Raw genomic sequence first — 20,580 nt, forward strand, 5'->3', positions numbered from 1 at the left:
AGGCACTGAGAATAGAAAAAATAGTTCTAACTGGGAGGGTAAGAAAAAGTCACTCAAATCAGAGAGAAGCAGGCATCACAACAAGGGAGCTGCAGTGAAGGCAGGAAGGCTCACAGACCTGGCTGAGAGCCCTCAGAAGAAACTCAAGCTACAGGACTAAAAGATTATCCAAAAGACATGATCTAGAATTAAAACAAAAAGTAGGGGTCACCAATATGCAAATTATTTTTTAAGTTTTTCCCAGTAAATTCTTGTAATATTGAACTCTTTGTCTAATGAAGTCTGTGGCTAATGTGTCTAATGAAAATCCACAGTGAATATATGTGTATATTTACACACAATATTTATGTGTATGTATCTATATGTACACATATAGATAGATACATACACATATACACACACACATGTATGATGCAATAAAATTTTTGACTGCATTATCCAATTTCCGGAAGAAAAAAAATTAAAATAAAATGACATTAGGGGTGTTGTCTTTTTCCGGATGTTGGCTGAAAACTGCTTACTTGGATGTGTTTCACAGACTTCAGGAAAAACCAAATGCCCTTCCTTTTTCAAAGAAGAGTTGAAGATTAAGAGAAACAAATGAAAGCAGATGAGACCAGCCATATATTGTGGAAAAGAAGAATTATCATTTCCAGCACTCCTGTAACAACACCGCTCTGAGACAGGTACTGCGGAAACTGCAGCACCGGGAGGTTAAACGATGTCATTGTCTCCAACTCTCTGTCACACACCATCTCACTGCCGCTGTAATTAGCCAACACGGAAGACTCACCAGTTAAATGTCCTCATCTAAAAGTTACTTTTTTTGTATATAGAGGAAAATTATTCCATGACTGAAGAGATTGTTTCTCTTATACACACCCCTAATCACATTATATTATTCAGGATTTTTAAAACACTGTGAGGTGCCTGCATAGAGATTAAGCCCCAAGTATACATAAAATACAATTTCCATCACTATTGAAAAGATAAAGAATATGGGCAAAACATAAACACTAGAGAAGCTTTTAATGCTAATCTATAAAATAGAATGCCCTATAGCATGTCAACTTAGATTTATTGAACTTTATCTTAAACAATTGGATTTTTCTGTTATTGTTTTTTGAAAAAATGAGCAATCCCCAAACCAGGCTCATCAAAATGTTCCCTATCTTTTTCTGTGATACGCCAAGAGAAATAATGAAATATTTATTATTTATTTCAATGACAGGACATACATTTATTGATAGTAAATCAGTTAAAGTAACAACCAGTAATTTCCTCCACACATTCAGGATCATAAGGAGCCTAGTTTTAATAACAGGCTTACATAAATGCATTTTGAGTTGGAGACAGCGTAATGTATCCATTCAATTACAAAGCTGCTTTGCCCAAAGTCATCAGGCTACATAAGGTTGGGCCTTTGCTCCTCCCTTCGACCAACACTAAGTGGAGGCAGCGTGCGGTTTCCTGGAAAGTGTGTGGGTAGCTGTGCATTGAACCAATGACCAGTCTCAATAAATTTACCCAGGATTTTTCCATAAACATAACGAACATATTATTATGCAACATTCTTCCCTGAGTTTGGTTAAGTAAAGAAACACTTTAGACCTACAGTTTTCAAAGAAGGGACAGGAAAATAAAGGAGAAAAATATTGGCCTGAAAATTTTGAGATCCTTCAGTACATAATAAAACCAAAAAGAATAGTATGATAGAAATAGAAATACATATTTTAAATGATTTTTGACAAAGAAATTTGAGATTATACAGACTAATCTGTGCAGCCCATGAATTGACTAGTTACAGATGAAAACGGAACATTAGAAGATTTATTTTGTTTTACTTACTTTTGACTCTATATCCTGAAAAGAGTATTTCACTAATCTACAGTTAGTCCACACCCCCAAAATCCAAATATAGGAAATCACAGAAATAAGCAGTAAGAAGGCCTCAGACCTAATGTATCATTAGGTATTTGCATCAGTGGCTCTCAGGTTTTCCTGGGCCAACTCCCAGAGATTTGCATTAGAAGTCTGGTGTCTAAGACACTCATTTTAACAGCGAATGATCCTAAGCAAAGTGATAAGAGAGCCAGCACTGTCAACATACTGCCTGAAACTAAACTCCTTTCTCTAATAACTATTTCACATTGTCAGGATTTGTTTAAACGTAGAGGCTGCAAATGGAAGGTTCTAAGGATTGAAACAAAAGCAGCACTGACCTCCCCTTTGCCCTGTTTAAGCAGGGTTGGGGGGAAGGGGCGGGATTTGGAGGAAGACATACTTAAGTCAGTTGGTCTCAAAATCCCTTGGGGAACTTTTAAAAAATGCTGATGACTGGGGCCCCACCAGAAAGAATTTACTAGGTCTGGGGTGAGTGTCGGAATTGTTTCACAAAATGCAAGTGATGCTAATGTGCAGGCAGTGTTGAGAACTATGGACTTAAATTTTTAAAGATGTATCCACTTTTCTAAGAATTATGGTTGTACCGTAGGAGAAAGTATTTTCCGTATGAACGTCTGCTGTATACTGGAATGTAATACAAGATATTTTCTTTTAACTAATTGTAAAATAATAATAAAAATAATTACTATTATTTTAGGCTAATTTTAGAATATTATTTTCAAATAATTATTGTTATTATTATTTTACAATTAGATGATCCTGCCTAAGAAACAGCTCGCTCTCTACTAAAGAGAAGTTGTCTTCCAATGTTCTCCACGTGACCATGGAGACTTTACAAACTGGGTTACTATCTTCCATTTACTTGCTAATCTTTTAATGAATTTGATATCTTACTTGGATCCACTCTGATGATCATACAGAATGAACTATAAAGACAGTACATTACTTGATTTGACTTTTCAAAGCACAGATAAAGAGTACCTGGCTTTGTGTGTCTGCATCTGGAATCTTAGTGTCAATTGTCCCGGGTGGAATTGACATCTGAGTTGGATTTGACCTGATGAGACTCAAAGGGGGAGGTTGAGCACGGAAAACAGTCGACAGGCAGAGCTGTACAGTCTCTTTCATTGCTTTCAGCTGTGACTCCTGCAAAAAAAAAAAAAAAAAAGAAACGATCACAATGTTTACACGTGGTTCTGGCCATCATTTATCTGATTAGATTCTCCCTTTCCTACACTCGCTCCCCACACAAATGTGTTACAAGTGTTCAAATGTAATTGCCTAACTTAGGAATTCCATTATGACCCCCTGTTTAATGCACGCTCAGACTGTTTTTAGGAGCAAATGTGTTTCATGATGTTTTTTTTTTTGTGAAGAAGATCAGCCCTGAGCTAATATCCGTGCTAATCCTCCTCTTTTTGCTGAGGAAGACCAGCTCTGAGCTAACATCTATTGCCAATCCTCCTTTTTTTTTTTTCCCCAAAGCCCCAGTAGATAGTTGTATGTCATAGTTGCACATCCTTCTAGTTGCTGTATGTGGGACGCGGCCTCAGCATGGCCGGAGAAGCGGTGCGTTGGTGCGTGCCCGGATCTGAACATGGGCCGCCAGTAGCAGAGCACGCGCACTTAACCGCTAAGCCACGGGGCCGGCCCCATGATGTATTTTGAACACTGAAATTCAGAGACATTTCTTACTTTTCTCCCTTGAATTGACATGATTTCAATCATGATAGTTTGCTGGGGAGAAAATATACTCTAGGGTCACTCCGAAGTAGAAATGTCTTTCTTACAAACCTGCCATCTTTTTACTAGTGTCAACCTCCATTCTTACAAATCGTTTGCCTAGCAATGTAGGCCCCTGTGTTTCTCAGATTAGCCTGTACCTCCGCTCAATTTCCCCAGATATAGGGAAAAATAAATTTGTTTCTGATAAAACTCTTATTTCCTCTGGGCCTTGTGACCTGGTAAAAGTGAATCTGATGTGATTGTAAATGATAATATGAACACTTGCTTATGTTAGCATAGGATATCACAATACTCCAAGAACTTTCACATGCAAGTTATAATTTTATGCTTTCAAATGTTTGTGAAACTGGCATTATTATTATTGTTTTACTATGAAGAAAAGAATGTTCAAGGTTTTCAGACTGGTTTATTTCTGGTTTACATCACAAGACAGACAGAACTAACAGAAAACCATCTCTAACTTCCATCTAACCCTCAGCAGCCAGTGCTAAAAATATTTTTAAATGCTGATAAGGTAAAAAAAAAAAATAATATAAACTTGAGCACAGAGAGATACCCAGGTTCCAAAATGAAGAGAGTCATACAACTTTTGGGAAATCGCACGGTAATTCAGGAGTAATTTGGGCATGAGTATAGGCCCTCATAAGACAATGTCACATAAACATTCATTTTGAGTCATGAGATACGGCCTTTGGCCCAAGAGAGATGAGGAGAGAGATTAGGTACTGGGGCCAAGATCCCACGCACATGTGGAATTTACCCTTTTAGTGACCCATGGATCCATGAAGCAGCAAGGGTGTCCGCTCTGCCTGTCAAAGTGGTACACTCCCAATACAATGACTGCCTTTTATATACTCAGCCGGGAATACACCTTCATCCAGCATCCTCTTGTTTCCTGTATCCTATAAAGCCCTCGTGGTCAATTTCTTGCGAGTAGTGACTAGACTTAGATCCTCCCCAATGCCTTCCTCTGTGCTTCTACTCATATGTGCTATAGCATAAGATTTATCTTTAAGATGAGAGTTCTATTGCTAGCATATCAGTTTAAGAATTCTTTCGCTTTTGGTGGTGTCAAGAGATTTAAAGAAGAAAGCAGCAGTAAGAGCAGCAACTGGAAACGTACAAGAACTGAGACAGACATGTATTTGCTTCTCGTTATTCTTATCCTGGCAGGTTGTCTAAGACAAAATAGGAATCTGATAAGGACTAGGATGGAAAGCATTAAGTGGACGGGAGGCAGCAAAGCTGAATGATGACATTTCGAAATTGGAGGTTTTTACTCAAAATAGTCCCTTTGATTTGCTTGCCCGAGTCCCTGGATGCTTGCCCTTCCCCCACTCCATTATTTTCTATGATTTAGCCTGTTTGTTTCCTTCATATAATTTATCACTAATTTTTAATTCATATATATATACACACGTATAAATTGCCCATTTTGTTCAGAACTGTGTATCTAGCACTTAACACAATCCTTGACACATTAGAAGGGACTTGACAAAAAGTCTTTTGGATAAATGACCTAAAACTTACGTGAAAATGTTGTTTCTGTATGTCAGGGAAGGAAACTGACAAGCTACATCAATAAAATGCAATGCAGTAAGCATTCAGTTTCCTCTTCCTACTGGTTATTTGTTACCATCTTGACCGACCCTTCCCTCCTCTCACCACAGAATAGGAGATCATGGTATCGGGTGCTGTGTCAGGAGTGAAATAGTCCAGGTGGCAATTTAAGTATGTTTTCTGTTTTGCATATTACAGAGAGACAATGGAAATGGAGCTAATATGACAGGGTCAGGCAGGTCTTGGCCAGGACTCAAAGCTAATGTGGCTTTGAAATGTTGACTTCTCATGCTCAGATCATGCCAGAAGTAATGATGGTTACTGTATACATCGCATTCATATCTTGGATCTTAACACATGATATATCTAAAAGTTGGATCTATAACAGGCTTAAGGTATATGCTGCCATAATTCCTGATTAATGGCTGAGCCCGATGCTGAAAATAAATAGCAAACAGCATCAAGTTAATAGTTTCGAATATCAATTTTCAGTAAACACTGTTTAGGCAAGACCTTTTCTGATGAAACAATAAATGCGGTTGTGTGTAAATGTTACATTTTTAATTATCTGAACTTTGGTGTGATCATCTCATCTGTGTACCCAGGTCTCCTGAAGTCAGGATCATCTCAGATAACGGCATCAACATCACATAGACATAACTTCCAACTCCTCACCTTTGAAAGCCATGGTAATAAGCTGTCTTTGCTCTTATGTTTCAACCTATTCTTAATTGCTTAGCTTCTGATTTCATTTCTTTTTTGGACCACAAGCTTGCGACTTGGCCACCTATCTTAGATTCTGGCTCTATTCCTCGATTACATTGTAGGTTTTTCCTGCCAGAGACCACAGACTGCCGTGAGCAATGCTGCCCTAATTTGGTCAGCTTTCTACCAAAAAACGCCCCCAGCTTTCTAGTTAGATCCTCTAACTTAATAGAGCCTATGACTCACACTACTCAAGTTTGGCTTGACCCAGTTCCATGAGCAGGACCCAGACAATGACTTTATGCCATGACATCATTACATTTTCATTTATACTGCTAGCTGTAGCCTGTTTCAAAACTGCAGGCTACTGTTCACTTTGAAGTTCACTGGACCAAGATGTCACCTAATGAAACATGGTATCGACTGCATCAAGTATACTCTGCCCTAGATCTTACAACTATTCCCTCCTAAGCTCAGTCTTGTTTTTGTCCTGTCTTTCTTCTTCCCCCCACAAACCACTTTTACCATTTGCTTTGCCACATGCTAGTAAATTGCAAACTCCCTAATAGCACCCTGCTTGTCACCGTGTCCTTTATTTATAGCCCATCAAACATTCAAGCTCGGAGGCTTTACACTTGCTGTTTCCTCTGCCTGCAGAACCGTTTCTCCAAATATCTATATAGGAAACTTCCACTTCTTAGCTCACATATTATCTTCTTGGAAACAAAGGCCCTGGTCAGCCTTTCAAGGAACATTCCTTCCTTAAAGTCTCCATCACGTTTCTTAAATTATGTCCTTTGCGTCCTTGTCTTCATTGCAAATTATCTTATTGTTTATATGTTTATTGTTTACCTACTTCTATTATAATGTAATTTCTTTGAGGGCCAGGACCTTTTTTGCAGCATCAGCAGTTTCAAATGCAACAAATATTTGTTAATGTTAACTGTTAAATGATGTTAAATGAATAAAGAAAGCAAACTCTCCAGAGGATATAGGCTGATGCCATTTTACATGAGAAAATAATGAAATATTTCTCATTTTATCCTGTATATTATATAAGAAAATTATTGTTTCATACATCAAAATACTAGTGCTTGTTCTATATAGTATGTAAATATTATTATTTATATATTATAATATATTATAATATATTATTGTGTGTGTGTGTGTGTGTATATATATATATATAAAATCTTAAGATGGTGGGAGATTTAGAAGGCAATTTTTTGTGTGTCTGTATGTACTTTTCCCAGAAAAATGCATTTTTTCTGGGAACAACAAGATGTACCTTGCAAAGACAACTGTGCCTCTAATTTCTCATCTTCTGACAAATAAAAATTCACCAGATGTTATTCATGTCTGTCTTAATTGGTTTACATGAAGATGTGAAGTCCTCAGAGAGATCTGGGGACAGTACCAGTTGCTGGCTTTGCAGAGACCATGAAGGGCTGTGAATCCTAAGGCTTTCCCCTTAACTTTATTTCTGCCATGAAATCGGCTCCATGAACCCTGGAAGGTCATTTAGTATGTTTGGCTGTCTGCTCTAGGTGATCTCTAAGACCCCTGTATGTAGGATGAATAGCACATTCATTAATTTATGAAGTTAGATCTTCATTGCTCTATTCAATCCAGCACTATTTATTATGCTCCTGCTATGTGCCAGACACACTGTGGCAAAAAGAGTTCTCGTTCTTTACTGCTTAGTCCTGGGAGTCTGTGTAGGTCGCCTACCATGTGTCATCTGTAATACAGATGTCATAATGCATGCTTTCCTGGGCACCATTTTGTGAGGGTCAGATGCAATAAAATTTTTTTTAATATGAAAGCTTGCAAGATAGATCTCTATACCATAAAGCTGTTTGTACATTCCAGTAGCTGAGGCTAGCTATAATTCATAAGATATTGCCAAATAAATAATTGGTTGTTTGGAAAACCAAGGTTGATCCTTAGAATTTGAGATTATTGTTGTTTATATTGGGATAGTAAACTGAGACTTCTTTCATTAAATGTGTCATGAGAACCAAGTCAGAGTGTGAAGATGTTGTTTTCATAATATTTACGAGGTACTTAAGGTTATTTGAAGCCCAGATATAACATTCTTAGGAGCTAGACACCTGCAAGAGAGTAAAAACTCTCATATAAAGATGCTGGAGAGCAGTGAAGTGCAATTTCATTAAACTGTAGTTTTTATCCATTTTGAAGTGAGCTAGCATTTCTACCTGACTTTATAACCGCAGTTTATGAGCCTCACACGCATCATATATGAGACTTGTTGAAATCAACCTTCAGTAATACAAATTGCTTTTATAGTTCAATGGAGCAAAAGGAGTGACAAGATCCTGAAGGTTAAAGAGAGAAATTATTGTCACAGAGAGGCAGTCTCTGATCTCATTCAGTAGTAATAATAATTATTATGCTTACTGTGTTCCATGTGCCAAGAACTCTCTTCAGTGCTTTACTTTTTTGATGCATATAATTGTCTCAGCACTCTTATAAAGTAAATTTTATTCCATTTTGCAGTGAAGCATAAAGAGTTTGAGGGATTCGAACATGGTTATTCAGCGGAAGAGCTACGCTTTGAACACAGACCGACTGACTCTGGAGACCTTTATTTAAATGCCACAACATATAGCCTCTCATCCTGCGTCCAGACTGTGGTATGGTGTGGGCTAGGCACATGGGAGGGGGTGGGGTAGAAATGGAGAGAAGGAAAGGATAAAATGGGTAAGACAAAAGAAGGAAAACTCTACATTACTCCTGAGTTCTGTGGCGCAGGCCAAATTATAATTTGTCCATGAAGTATTCTGTGACTACACCAGTCCATATAACCCACAAGTACTTAAAATATACATCTTCATTTTCTGTGCTTCTGTGACCTCGTGGCTCCACATACAATTATTTCCTAATTGTTGGTGCCCAGCAAAATTGTGAGAGGCATGGAACCCAAGACCATGTATCATAAGTGTTTTCTGTTTCCCATAGCACTTGGCACGTGGTGGTCATACAAAAGGCATCTCAAATCTATTTAGCCATTGACTGAATAAATGGATTATCTGAAGTCAGGAAAGAGATTTAATGTAAGGAAGAACATTCCAACAGTCAGATTTGTTAAAAACTCAGAGGACGCTGGGCTGCCTCAGGAGCGTGGGATTTCAATGTCTTTCTAGGACTTAAAACATGTTGCAGAGATTGTGGCAGGTATGTCAGAGAAAGGATTCAGAAAGAGACGGTCTAGTTGAACTTTAGTGTTATGTGTACCTCTGATATTCTGATTCCATCAATTTCCCTTTTTAAAAAGTCATATTATGTAGCATGAGTTGGATATGCTCAGAGATTAGCATAAATTCATATAAACCTTTTTTAAAAATTAAAAATAAAGCTGGAGGGCTGGTCCCCTGGCTTAGCGGTTAAGTGCGCGTACTCTGCTGCTGGTGGCCCGGGTTCAGATCCCGGGCATGCACCGACGCACTGCTTCTCCGGCCATGCTGAGGCCGCGTCCCACATACAGCAACTAGAAGGATGTGCAACTATGACATACAACTATCTACTGGGGCTTTGGGGAGAAAAATAAATAAATAAAGTCTTTAAAAAATAAATAAATAAATAAAGCTGGAATCTTGGTAAGATGAATTATATTTGACTTAATCTACAAAATAGCTGGCAGGCTTCCCTAGAACTATTAAATATTATATTAATTACCTGAATGAATATAAAATAAGACAATTACAAAGGAGTGAAGTTGTTACAATATCTAGTTATTCTTTCAAAAGCCACATTTTCCCCAAAGATTTAAACCTTAAGAAGGAATATCATTAGAATTCACAAAATGTCCTTACTAATTCCTCCGCTGCAACACTTTCTAGACGTCCTGTTTGAAAAGTTAACTACATTACCTATGAAGAGGTTTTCATCATATATAAGTGCAGAAAATGCCTGTGTGAGACCCAAGTCTCTGGGAGGTAGAATTTTAGCGTTCTCCTTCAAAACTACTGCACAGTAAGAGGGAGAGACCAGAAGCTTCAAAATGAATCAGCCTTAAATGTTCCATCTCCTCTATTCTGTATCAAAACACCCATGGTTCAAATTGGTGGTTAGGAGGCAACCTCCTTTCATTACAAACTTGCTGAATGCATACAGTATATTATCGCCAAAGAAGTCTATGATGATCATCTTACTTGCTTATTTTTCTAAATAAAATGGTCACTAAACTGTGATCACAAAAACGGAAAGCCCTTGACAGCAGACTGAACACTTCATTTTCTAAAATAAATTTTGAAAAATATGGGGATATATAGAGAAAAACATAAATATAACAAATATCAGGTAAATATCAATCTAATTAAATGAATAAATCATTTTGATTGTATATTTGTTATATGTAATATAATATTTATATTATTTAATAAAACATTATATATGATATATGTAAATACGTATTTGTAATATATACATACTCATGTATTACATATATCTAATTCATGTATACAATGTGTATATTATATAATGCTGTATATAATGCATACAACATACATATACGTGCATGTGTGTGTGTATGAATTAAAGACTATCTATCTGTATCTATACTATTATTGGAGGATAAAACATTTGGGAAATAGTAGAAGTATTTGTAAGCATCTATAGTATTATATTTCCCTCTGTCTTTCCCCAAAGGCAATTGCATCCATGAATTTGATATGTATTTTTCTACTTTATCTATTTATATGATATGTAATCAAAACAAAGTGTATTTTGTGTATTTGAATAATTGTTAAATACTATACATATAATTCTGATTTTTTTCACTTAACACTATATGTTATAATGTATCAATATTGAAACATTTATATTTGTTAATTAATATTAAATTTTGATTATAATTTGAAAATATTATTATAAAAATATATGAAATGTGTATATTAAATCTAACTGTAAGCATCTAAGTTATTTCCATTATTATTAATACAAATTTTGCTGTATTTAATGTCCTTATGCATGTTTCCAAGAACATATGGATAAGTACAAAGTCTAAGGCACACACATTTAAAAACTGATTTTAATAATTACACTCCCATCACTAGTATTATCATAATTTGGTATCATCAGACTTTCTAATTTTTACCAATCTGATGGTGTTGAGATGATATCTTATTGTTTTTATTCACATTTCCATTTTTCTGGTGAGGTTAAGTGTCTTTTACTTTGTTAATAAATTGTATTGAAATATAGCAGATAATGAAAAAGTGAATGGGTCTTAAGAGTACGTTTTAATATTTATATGCATTTTAAAGGAATATTGCTATACGCATACTGATTTAGGACCGTGATATCTTTCTCTTGGACTGATTCATAGGAGACCTCCTTCTTATTACTAGGAATTCTTTACTTCAAGTCTACTTTGAATGATATTCTTATTGATACACAAGCTCACTTTGTATTACTGTTTGCATGGTTTATCTTTTTTCTGCTATTCTTTTACTTACAGACTTCTTTTTTCTTTATATTTAAAGGTGTCTTTTGTATGAATCATAAAGTTTTGTTTAATATAATCCATATAATCTTATAATTTCAGCTTTGTACTTGGAATATTCTGACCATTTAAAAAATATAATTACTGACATACTTAAGTTGATATTAACCATTTTACCATTTTACTATTCATTTTCTATTTTAGCTCATTTTTTTTTTTTTTTGTGAGGTAGATTAGCCCTGAGCTAACACCCCTTGCCAATCTTCTTTTTGATGAGGAAGATTGGCCCTGATCTAACATCTGTGCCCATCTTCCTCTATTTTATATGTGGGACACCTGCCACAGCATGGCCTGATGAGAGGTTCATAGGTCCGCGCCTGGAATTGGAACCCACGAACCCTGGGCCACTGAAGCAGAGCACGCAAACTTAACCACTGTGCAACCAGGGCAGCTCCTAGCTCATCTTTTTTATATCCAACAATTTGACTATAATGTGGTTACCTTTGTATTTTACCTGCTTGTGGATTATTTATATTTTTGAATCTGTGGTTTATGTCTTTCAAAGCTTTGGAAAATTTTTAGCCATTATCTCTACAAACATTGCTTCTGCTTGGCACTCCTTCTGGGACAAGAATTGTAAATGTTTTAGAAATTTTGAAATTGTCTCATACATTTTTTATTCTCTTTCTGTTTACTTTCATTTGTACTTTCTATACATTAGTATATGTATTTGATATTAATTTTCCCTTCACCTCACTAGTCTTCAGCTCTACAATGTCCAATCATCCAATCTGATATTAAATACATCAGTTAAATTCTTGATTTACTGTATTATATTTTTATAATTCTAGAATATCTACTAGATTTGTTATTATAGAATCCAAGTCTAGTGAAAATTCTATCCTTTTATCTGTTTTGTTTATTTTTTCTTCTATTGCTATATATATTATATATTTTTTATTTTAAAAATATAATATACTATTGTATATGTATGTGTATATATATGTATATATAAATCATAGTTGTTAAATTTTGAGTATTTGTTTTCTCACTCCCGTATCTGAACCAGCTCCAGGTCTGCTTCTCTTGTTTTCCTTCTTCATATCGATCAGATTGCATGTTCTTTCCACATGTCTAGAAATATTTTTATTACATGCCAGATATTGTGTATAAATGAATCAAAAATTCTCCAGATGATATCTTCCACAGGAGAGGGTCTAACTGCTAGACGGAATGATGGCTGGTAACTCCAGTTTATTCAAGAATTCAGTCAGAAGATAGGTTGAGGGTTTAGTAAAATGCAGATTACTCCTGGATTGGCCCTGTTCCTTGGGCATAGACTTTCCACGGTTTTGATTGAGAGCAATGCAGAATTTGTCTCCTCAAGTCTGAAATATTATGATTCAGTTCTCAGATTCAGAGTTTCCTGTATTAATATGTGCTGGATATATGGTCTAGGTATTAGAGAAAATTCTTTTAGATGTTCAATAAATGAGTGCTGATTGAACAAAGAAGTAAACTATTTTAAAATCACTCTACCTTTCTGTTCTGAGTGAACTAACAAAAAAAGGAATATTTATTTCCCACAATTTCATAAAGTTGACTTAAAAATGAAGGAAGAAGAGAGTGAGAAGCATTAAGAAATTTTGCCCAATACCATAACTATTAAGCAGCAGAACAGTAATTCTGAATTATATGACTGATCCCTTCATCTATATTATATTTCCTTCTCCAAACAATTCCCTGTTCATGCATGTCGCATATGAAGAGAATGGAAAGGCAAATGTTGGCATCAGACGGGAGTTGTGGTTTATTGTGAGCACACACAACTGTAACATATTGAGAGATTAATAAAACCAAAATGAAATAAAAAAGGTCAAAAGAGGTGAAGAAAATCCTTTGGAATGAGTGGTGATGGTAGCACAACTTTGTGAACTTTAAAAGTGTGATTTTTATGGTATATGAATTATGATTCAATAAAGCTGTTATAAAGGTGGTCTGTCACCCACTCTCGCATCATCTTTATATGAACAGAGTCGGTGAAGAGAGCTACCTTTTTATTTTATGCCTTTCCCTCCAGAACTCTGATTTAAGATTTCCAGAATGAAAAGTGTCAATGACTACTTCCATTTGCTTTGTAAGACATTCATCTCAAGTTAATACATAGTATCTTTGTTGGTGCTTTAAAGCATGTTTATTCATTGTGTTACAGAACAAATGTACCAGCCAGGTGAAAAATGAAGCCGTGAACTCACAGAGCCTCAACCTTGAGTCATTTTGCTGTAGCAGCAAAAACTAGGAAGGCACTGGGTTCCAAAGGGTATATCAAGCACTCGTGAATTCTGTAACCATCCCACATGCACAGCATCTGGAATCGCATCAGTAAATCAAGGGAAGCAATGCGTATACCCTAGCTTTGTCTGCTAACAGCAAAGTTGTCATGGTTTATGGATGTTAACTTACCCGGTCAAGAGCTGCTTTCTCCAGCTCATTTTTGGCCACAGCTAATTTTTGTTCCAGATCAGTAAGCTGTTGGGCCTGTAAAATGAAAGAAAGGCAAATCTTTTCAGTAAAATCTATAATCTCCCCGTCCACTTTAAGCATCTGTCATTCATTGCCAAAGATTAAAAAAAAAAAAAATTACCTCATGAAATTCATTTAGAATTCAGGTTAAAAATACTGTATTACATGCTCATTTGGTTAAGCTGCAGAAAATGGTGTGTTCTGGATGTATACGCACTAAATACTTCACTGGAACAAAACGTCTAGTTGCAGAGTTCCAGGTCAAGTCCCTGAAAATACTTGTGATATAAACTGACCAGTTATGTTCCTAGTGGTTATAGACTGAATTACATTCCCTTAAAAGACACATGTTGAAGCTCTAATCATATGATTGTATTTGGAGAGCTTTTAGGGTGGTAATTAAAATTAAATGAGGTTGTAAAGGTGGAGCCCTAATCCCTTAGAACTGGTTGACTTAGAAGAAGAGGAAGAGACACCAGAGTACTCTCTCTCCACCCTGACACAGAGGAAAGGCTGTGTGAGGAAGCAGTGAGATGGTACCGCTTGCCAGCCAGGAAGGGTGCTCACCAGAAACCAAGTCTGCCAGCACCTTGATCTCAGGCTTCCAGCCCCCAGAATTGTGGGAAAATAAATTTCTGTTGTTGAAGCCACTCATTCTGTGGTATTTTGTTATGGCAACCTGAGCAGACTAACACAATAGTATTTACTCTTTTTGTTATTGAGTTTTAATCTAACACACATCTCTATCCCACCATATCTCTCTGTTCCTTTCAAATGCCATAACTGTGCTGTTAAAAGAAAAGAGCAATGGCCCCAGATTTGGAAGATGTGTTTTAAAATCCTGCCTCCACCAATTCCTAGCTAGAAGCTGTAGCTATATACTGACAGGAAGGTGCTCAGCGGGCTCACAGAGGACCTGCAGAAGAGCCTGCCTCCCATCGTGGCTCAGAACCTCTAGATCTCTGGACTCCGCCTGTCTCCGACATGTAGCCAAAGAAACTAAAGCTGGAGGAACAGAGGATCTTTCTGATGCTCTTGTGAGGCAAGGGGATTGAGTCTACTGGGGAGAAGTCGGCAGCGCCTGCTCATCACCTTTTCAGTGACCACATCCCCCTTGGCTCTGTCTCTGTCCTTCTCACCTCCCCACCGCCTGTACCCACGTGAGGAGGACTTCAGGACCATAGGCCTGAGTCTCACATTCCCATCCTGGACTCAGGCCACCCTGCCTCTCCATCCAGCATCACTGCTGCCAGGCCTAGCTACATTCCTCAACCCCTGAGCACCAGGGACTCCCGTTGTGACCAACCTGGCTGCTGGTGGCACAGGCCCTACCTGAGCCAGCTTCTGTCCACGGTACTGAGCCCCAACAGAAGAGTGGCCCCTCTGTCTGCCCCAGCTCCTTGGTCTAGGACAGGAGTTAGGGACTGTGGGGAGGGGCAGTGGGTGGGCCTCAGTGGGGCAGTGGCTGTGGGCAAGCTCCTCCTCAGAACTTAGGGGGGTGATCCTGATCCTGCCAGCCTCGGTGCCCCTGACAGTCCTGGTCAGCTGGAAGGGACCTCCGTGCTACTCAGCAATCCCTGTGTCTCGGGCCCTCCTCCCCTGCCCTGGGTTCTCATGATATTTTCCTTCTCAGGGTCCTCTTTGGTGGGCAGCCATTCTCCCCCAGATGCTGTCACCAGTGATCTGCAGTCCAGAGAGGGTCTTCACAGGTTCAGGTTCTCCTGCCTGCATTCCCCTCCCTTCATTTGTGAGTTTTGGCCCAAATGCAGCCTTCCACACTAGCGGACTCCTCCTAAAGAATGACTTCAGGGTGTGCCACAAGATAGCAATCCAGGAAGCTTGTATCAGGGCAGGCAGAATGCATCCCAACAGAAATAGCAAATACGCCTTTGAAAGTTATCTTGCCACCAGTTCCCAGGATTTCAAGTATTTCCCTCTTCTAAGAACTCATTGAACCTGGTAAAATCCAGCCAAGATATCTTGGGAGACAGAAGGTTACAGAAAGAGTGAGGAAAAGCACTCACAGGGATTGCAGATATTGATCCATATGATCACACTTTGGTCCTAGTTTTGAAAGGATCAGCTACTGGATTAATTCATATACAGCAGTTATAAAACTATATAAAACAATAACAGTTCTGTAGGTGTTAAGCCCTTAGAAGAACTATGAGAGATGGGGAATTTTACAAGATAGAGAATTTTATTTGTTTTAGGTCAAATTTGTTTTCTCATTTTAACTCCAGTGAAATAAAGGATTGGGTTACCTAAGAGGAGCTAGTCATGATTTGAGAGCAGCTTTCATTCCCATTCAATCACCGAATAAATATCTATGGAATGATTAATTGTTCTCAGACTAGGAAGCAATCATCATCTGTGTGCACAGGTTGAACATATACATGGGGTAGCAAGCATGTAAAGTGACAATCACTGTATGAGATTCTAGCTGCTCAACCAAAAGTGTGTGTACGCTGAGAACAGAGGAGGGGTCCCTCAGTGTGGCCTGAAATGTCAGCATGTCTTCTTCCTAATAAAAGTAACAACAAAAAACTGTAACATTTAATTTTCATATAAGCACATTTTCTCATTTGATCTTTAAAACATTTTTAGAAGCTAGAGTCCGTATTATAATTCTTAATTTACTTAAAGAAGAATTACGGAGCTTCAGAGCTCCGAGTTTTTATAGACCACACAATGCGGGTGCTTGGTTTGGCTCCACCAGCCAGTCTACTGCTTCTGGAGCTGTTCCTTGCTGTTTTTCTCAAGAACCCACCTTACACTGAGCTAGATTATAAAGGATGACATCAGTGCTGTATTTAATGCAAAAACTGTCTCTTTTTCCTTCTAAGACACATGAGTATATAGCCATGGTGGATGAAGCAAACAGAAAGGACATAATCTTAGATGGTTAAATTGTATCTAACATTTCAATGAATTATTTTACAAAATCTCAGCAAGTGGCTAAATCTGCAAAGTTGTAATTCATTTTTAATACATTAGGTTTGTGATTCAATATTTCTGGAAACTCAGCGACACAATTTACTTTAATCCTTCCCCACCCCCTTTCCTCTAGGTAAGACTATCCAGCTATCTTCTTTTTAATTTTTATGGTGAATTTCCCTGAGGTTTATAGAATATAAAAATATTTATACTTTACTTTCTTCTGAAAAGGACTTAAAACAATTTTGACACTAAAAGTATTAAAAATTTAAACATAAATAAAACATACCAGGTCTATGGAAAACAGCTATGTCTTATAAATGGGATGTGAAGGTAGATTAGGGGCAGCCACTGCAGAAGGAGGCACTGATAATGGATTCTATCCTTTGGTCTGGGCTAAGCTGTAAATTTGTTCCAAGACTTCTGGCAGCCAGGTGTAAAAAGAAACATTGTTGGCTCGAAAATTCTCATTATCAAAGATAGTAAACATACCAGAGACACAGACGGCTCAGGGTTTTTCCAAGCAATAGCAATATAAAATTATAACAAACATTTTGTAATTCAACTAAGAAAACCATATTTTTCAGGACCCAAGAAATATAGTCCAAAATCATGGTTCACCTGACACCAAGTATAACACCTAGGATACACTGATGTGTGTTTGCGTGTGTGTGTGTGTAGTTTGCCCTCCAAGACACAGAAAGCAGTATGAGCAAGTCACAGATTGACTTGCCTCCTGGGATGAGCAAAATGATTCCACTCTTTCTCATCCTCTCTAGAAGACTGAAATTCAAGTGAGTAATAAACAGCTTAGACACCAAGAGATAAGGGACTGGAACTTTTTTTTGGTCATCATTGAGTCTTAACAATTAGCAGTGCCTTACACTTAATGAGCAAATGGCATTTAAGAAAGTTAAATCCCTGACTATAGTGGGCTAAATTGAGAAGATATTAGGACCAGCACAGACTTTTGAATGCTAATTAAAGTCTCAGCTATTTCATCTTCTGATAAAACACAGGAAGAAGAAAATTGTTTCTTGTTAGGAAAAAATATAATTAAAGATACAAAAAACCTCTATGTTGAAAATTACAAAACATAACTGAGAGAAATAGCAGAAATTCTAAATAGGTGGAAAGATATACCATGTCTATGAGTTGAAATATTAAATGCTGTTGAATTGAAGTCAATATTATTATGGTATCTCTTTTCCCCAAATTAATTGATAGATAAAACGCAAACTAGATTAGAGTTCCCACAGGATATTTTTCTTGTAAATTTGCCAAGCTGTCCTTAAAATCTGTATCCAAAATAATCTTCAAAAAAGCACTAGGCTGCAGGATTTATGCTGTCTGATTGCAAGACTAACTCTAAAGCTAAGGACAGTGTGGTGTTAGCATAAGGATAAACATAGACAACAAAAGATCAGAGGAGAATCCAGAAATTTACTCTGACATATATATAGCCAATTGAAAACATATATAGCTATTTGATTTCTTTTTAAATTTTTATTTATTTATTTTTTCCTCCAAAGCCCCAGTAGATAGTTGTATGTCATAGCTGCACATCCTTCTAGTTGCTATATGTGGGACGTGGCCTCAGCGTGGCTGGAGAAGCGGTGCGTCGGTGCGCGCCCCAGGTCTGAACCCGGGCCACCAGCAGCAGAGCGCGTGCACTTAACCGCTAAGCCACGGGGCTGGCCCTAGCCATTTGATTTTTGACAAAGACAAAAATGTAATTCAATGTGTGAAAAATAATTTCAATAAACAGTGATAAAGCGATTGGAGATTATGTATGTGTGTGTACATGTGTGTGTGTGAAATCAACCTTGAACTTTTCTTTATAATATTTGTAAGTGATAATCTGAAGTGAATCATAAACCTAAACGTAAAAGATAAAAACATAGAACTTCTGGAAGAAAATTTTATGACCCTGAGATAGACAAAGATTTCTTAGATAAGACTAAAAAAGCCTCAACAGAAAAGAAAAAAAAATGATGTTAGGCTTTACCAATTTATACATTTTGCTCTTCAGTATAGACTCTAAGAGAATGAAAACTCAAGCAATAGACAGAGAAAGTATTGCAAAATATACATCAAACAAAGGATTTGTATCCAAAGTATGTAAATGAAACAAAGTCAACAGGACAACCAAATTTTAAAGATGGATCAAAGAATTGAGTAGACTGACATACAAATGATCCATAAGCTTATGAGAACATGTTCAACATCATTAATTATCAAGTAAAGTAGTTAAAACCACAATAAAATGCCATTTCCTCCCCTAGACGACTTAACTGTAGTATCCTGGTTCATCACTAAAACTCTCCGAAAGCTACTCCAGGAGAGATGAAGGATCTCTGAGTTGTTTTGTTGCAAGACTTTTGCCACTTACTATCTGATCTCAGATTCCTTGTGTGTAAAATGAGAATTTTGGAGTAGATTATTTTTAATGTGTCTTCTAGCTAAAGAAATTTATAATCCCTTGGGTGCTTTCCAGTTAATGTACCAAAGTAGACAAATAACATCTGATTATATATCCTAACTTTTATAAAAATAAGCCATGTTAATGTTCTACATACATTTTATATTGTTCCTTTCTTAAATTCTATTCCTGAACCTATTTTCAAGTTGGTAGGTGTAATTTTAAAATTTATATGTAAAATTATGGTGCTATTATATTAATAATTTCAGTGATTGGGAAGATGTCTGCTAAATTTTAGTAATCTATGACTTTTCTTCAAAATTGCTTTCAAATTTTATAATCTCATGTTTGATCTTTCACTCAGAAATTGTTGTTTTGAAAACCTGTAGGCATTCATTCAGCCTTTTTGTGAGTTATTGAAGCATGACCTCATTGCTTTCAATGGATATCGAATTTCATCAATATCCTTTCTTTGTGGGCGGAGAGAAACTTTGAAGTGAATCAACAAAGTTGACAGGTGTCATATGTTGCCTCCTCATAAATTCGAGTGCAGGTCTGGGGAGAAAGCTGAAGAAATGAAGCTTTTAGCAGAAAACTATCTCTAAAATTTATTTTAATGCCAGGTAAATTTCACAGAACATTTACTATGCCATTCATTTTACGAAAAAATAACTTCCTAAATATACAATGAAACTTGTATTACGTATGCAGAATTGATATAAAAGAAATATGGAGAACAAGATGCAAACGAGGAAGAAGAAACAGTCCCCACGCGTCCACTATTTACCGTTCGAGATGAGACGGCTGCCACAGGCACATCGTCCTTAATGGCCAGACACCTTCTTATGGAGTTTTGTTCTTTATGTTAGTCTTGGGAATTCTGACAGGACATTCTAAATACTCTGTTTAGCTTTTTAGATCTTAACTAATGGGTCCTAGACTCTAAATCACACATCTAGAAATTCTAAAACGTTCTGAAAAACGTCTGGAAGTTTTATTGACAATGACTATCATTAAAAAGGAAAACTTCTGCCTTCATGAAAGATGGATATCAGATGCTTCCTTTTACATTGAGCACTGAGGAGAAGTTTTTGTGATCTATATGAACTTGGATTGAAGATACTGCTTTGAGATATGATCTAGAAGCATCTCATTTTTCTTTTCTTTTTGTTTCATTTTTCTTTACTGTGGAATTATTGACTTCATGAAGGTAAAAACCTTTCCTAAGTTATTACGACTCTATTCTGTTTTTGTCTATTCTAAGTTTTCAAGGAGGCAATAAGTGCTAGAAGTAATAGCCCCAGATCATAACATG

General features: G+C 36.9%; 1 protein-coding gene across 3 annotated transcripts in view; it reads right to left on the reverse strand.

Annotated features, from left to right (window-relative positions):
* LUZP2 (leucine zipper protein 2) overlaps positions 1-20,580 on the reverse strand; it is a 437,390-nt gene that overhangs the window by 58,689 nt on the left and 358,121 nt on the right. For all 3 annotated transcript variants that reach the window (XM_014783619.2, XM_087433081.1, XM_087433080.1), the window contains 2 exons: positions 13,847-13,921; positions 2,887-3,051 (listed from right to left, as the gene is read on the reverse strand). In XM_014783619.2, coding sequence (XP_014639105.1) covers positions 2,887-3,051; positions 13,847-13,921 — 240 coding nt within the window. The remainder of the gene's footprint in view (positions 1-2,886; positions 3,052-13,846; positions 13,922-20,580) is intronic.

This window comes from Ceratotherium simum, chromosome 7, assembly GCF_057802395.1.
Source record: "Ceratotherium simum simum isolate JZ-2026a chromosome 7, ASM5780239v1, whole genome shotgun sequence".
Taxonomy (NCBI): Eukaryota; Metazoa; Chordata; class Mammalia; order Perissodactyla; family Rhinocerotidae; genus Ceratotherium; species Ceratotherium simum.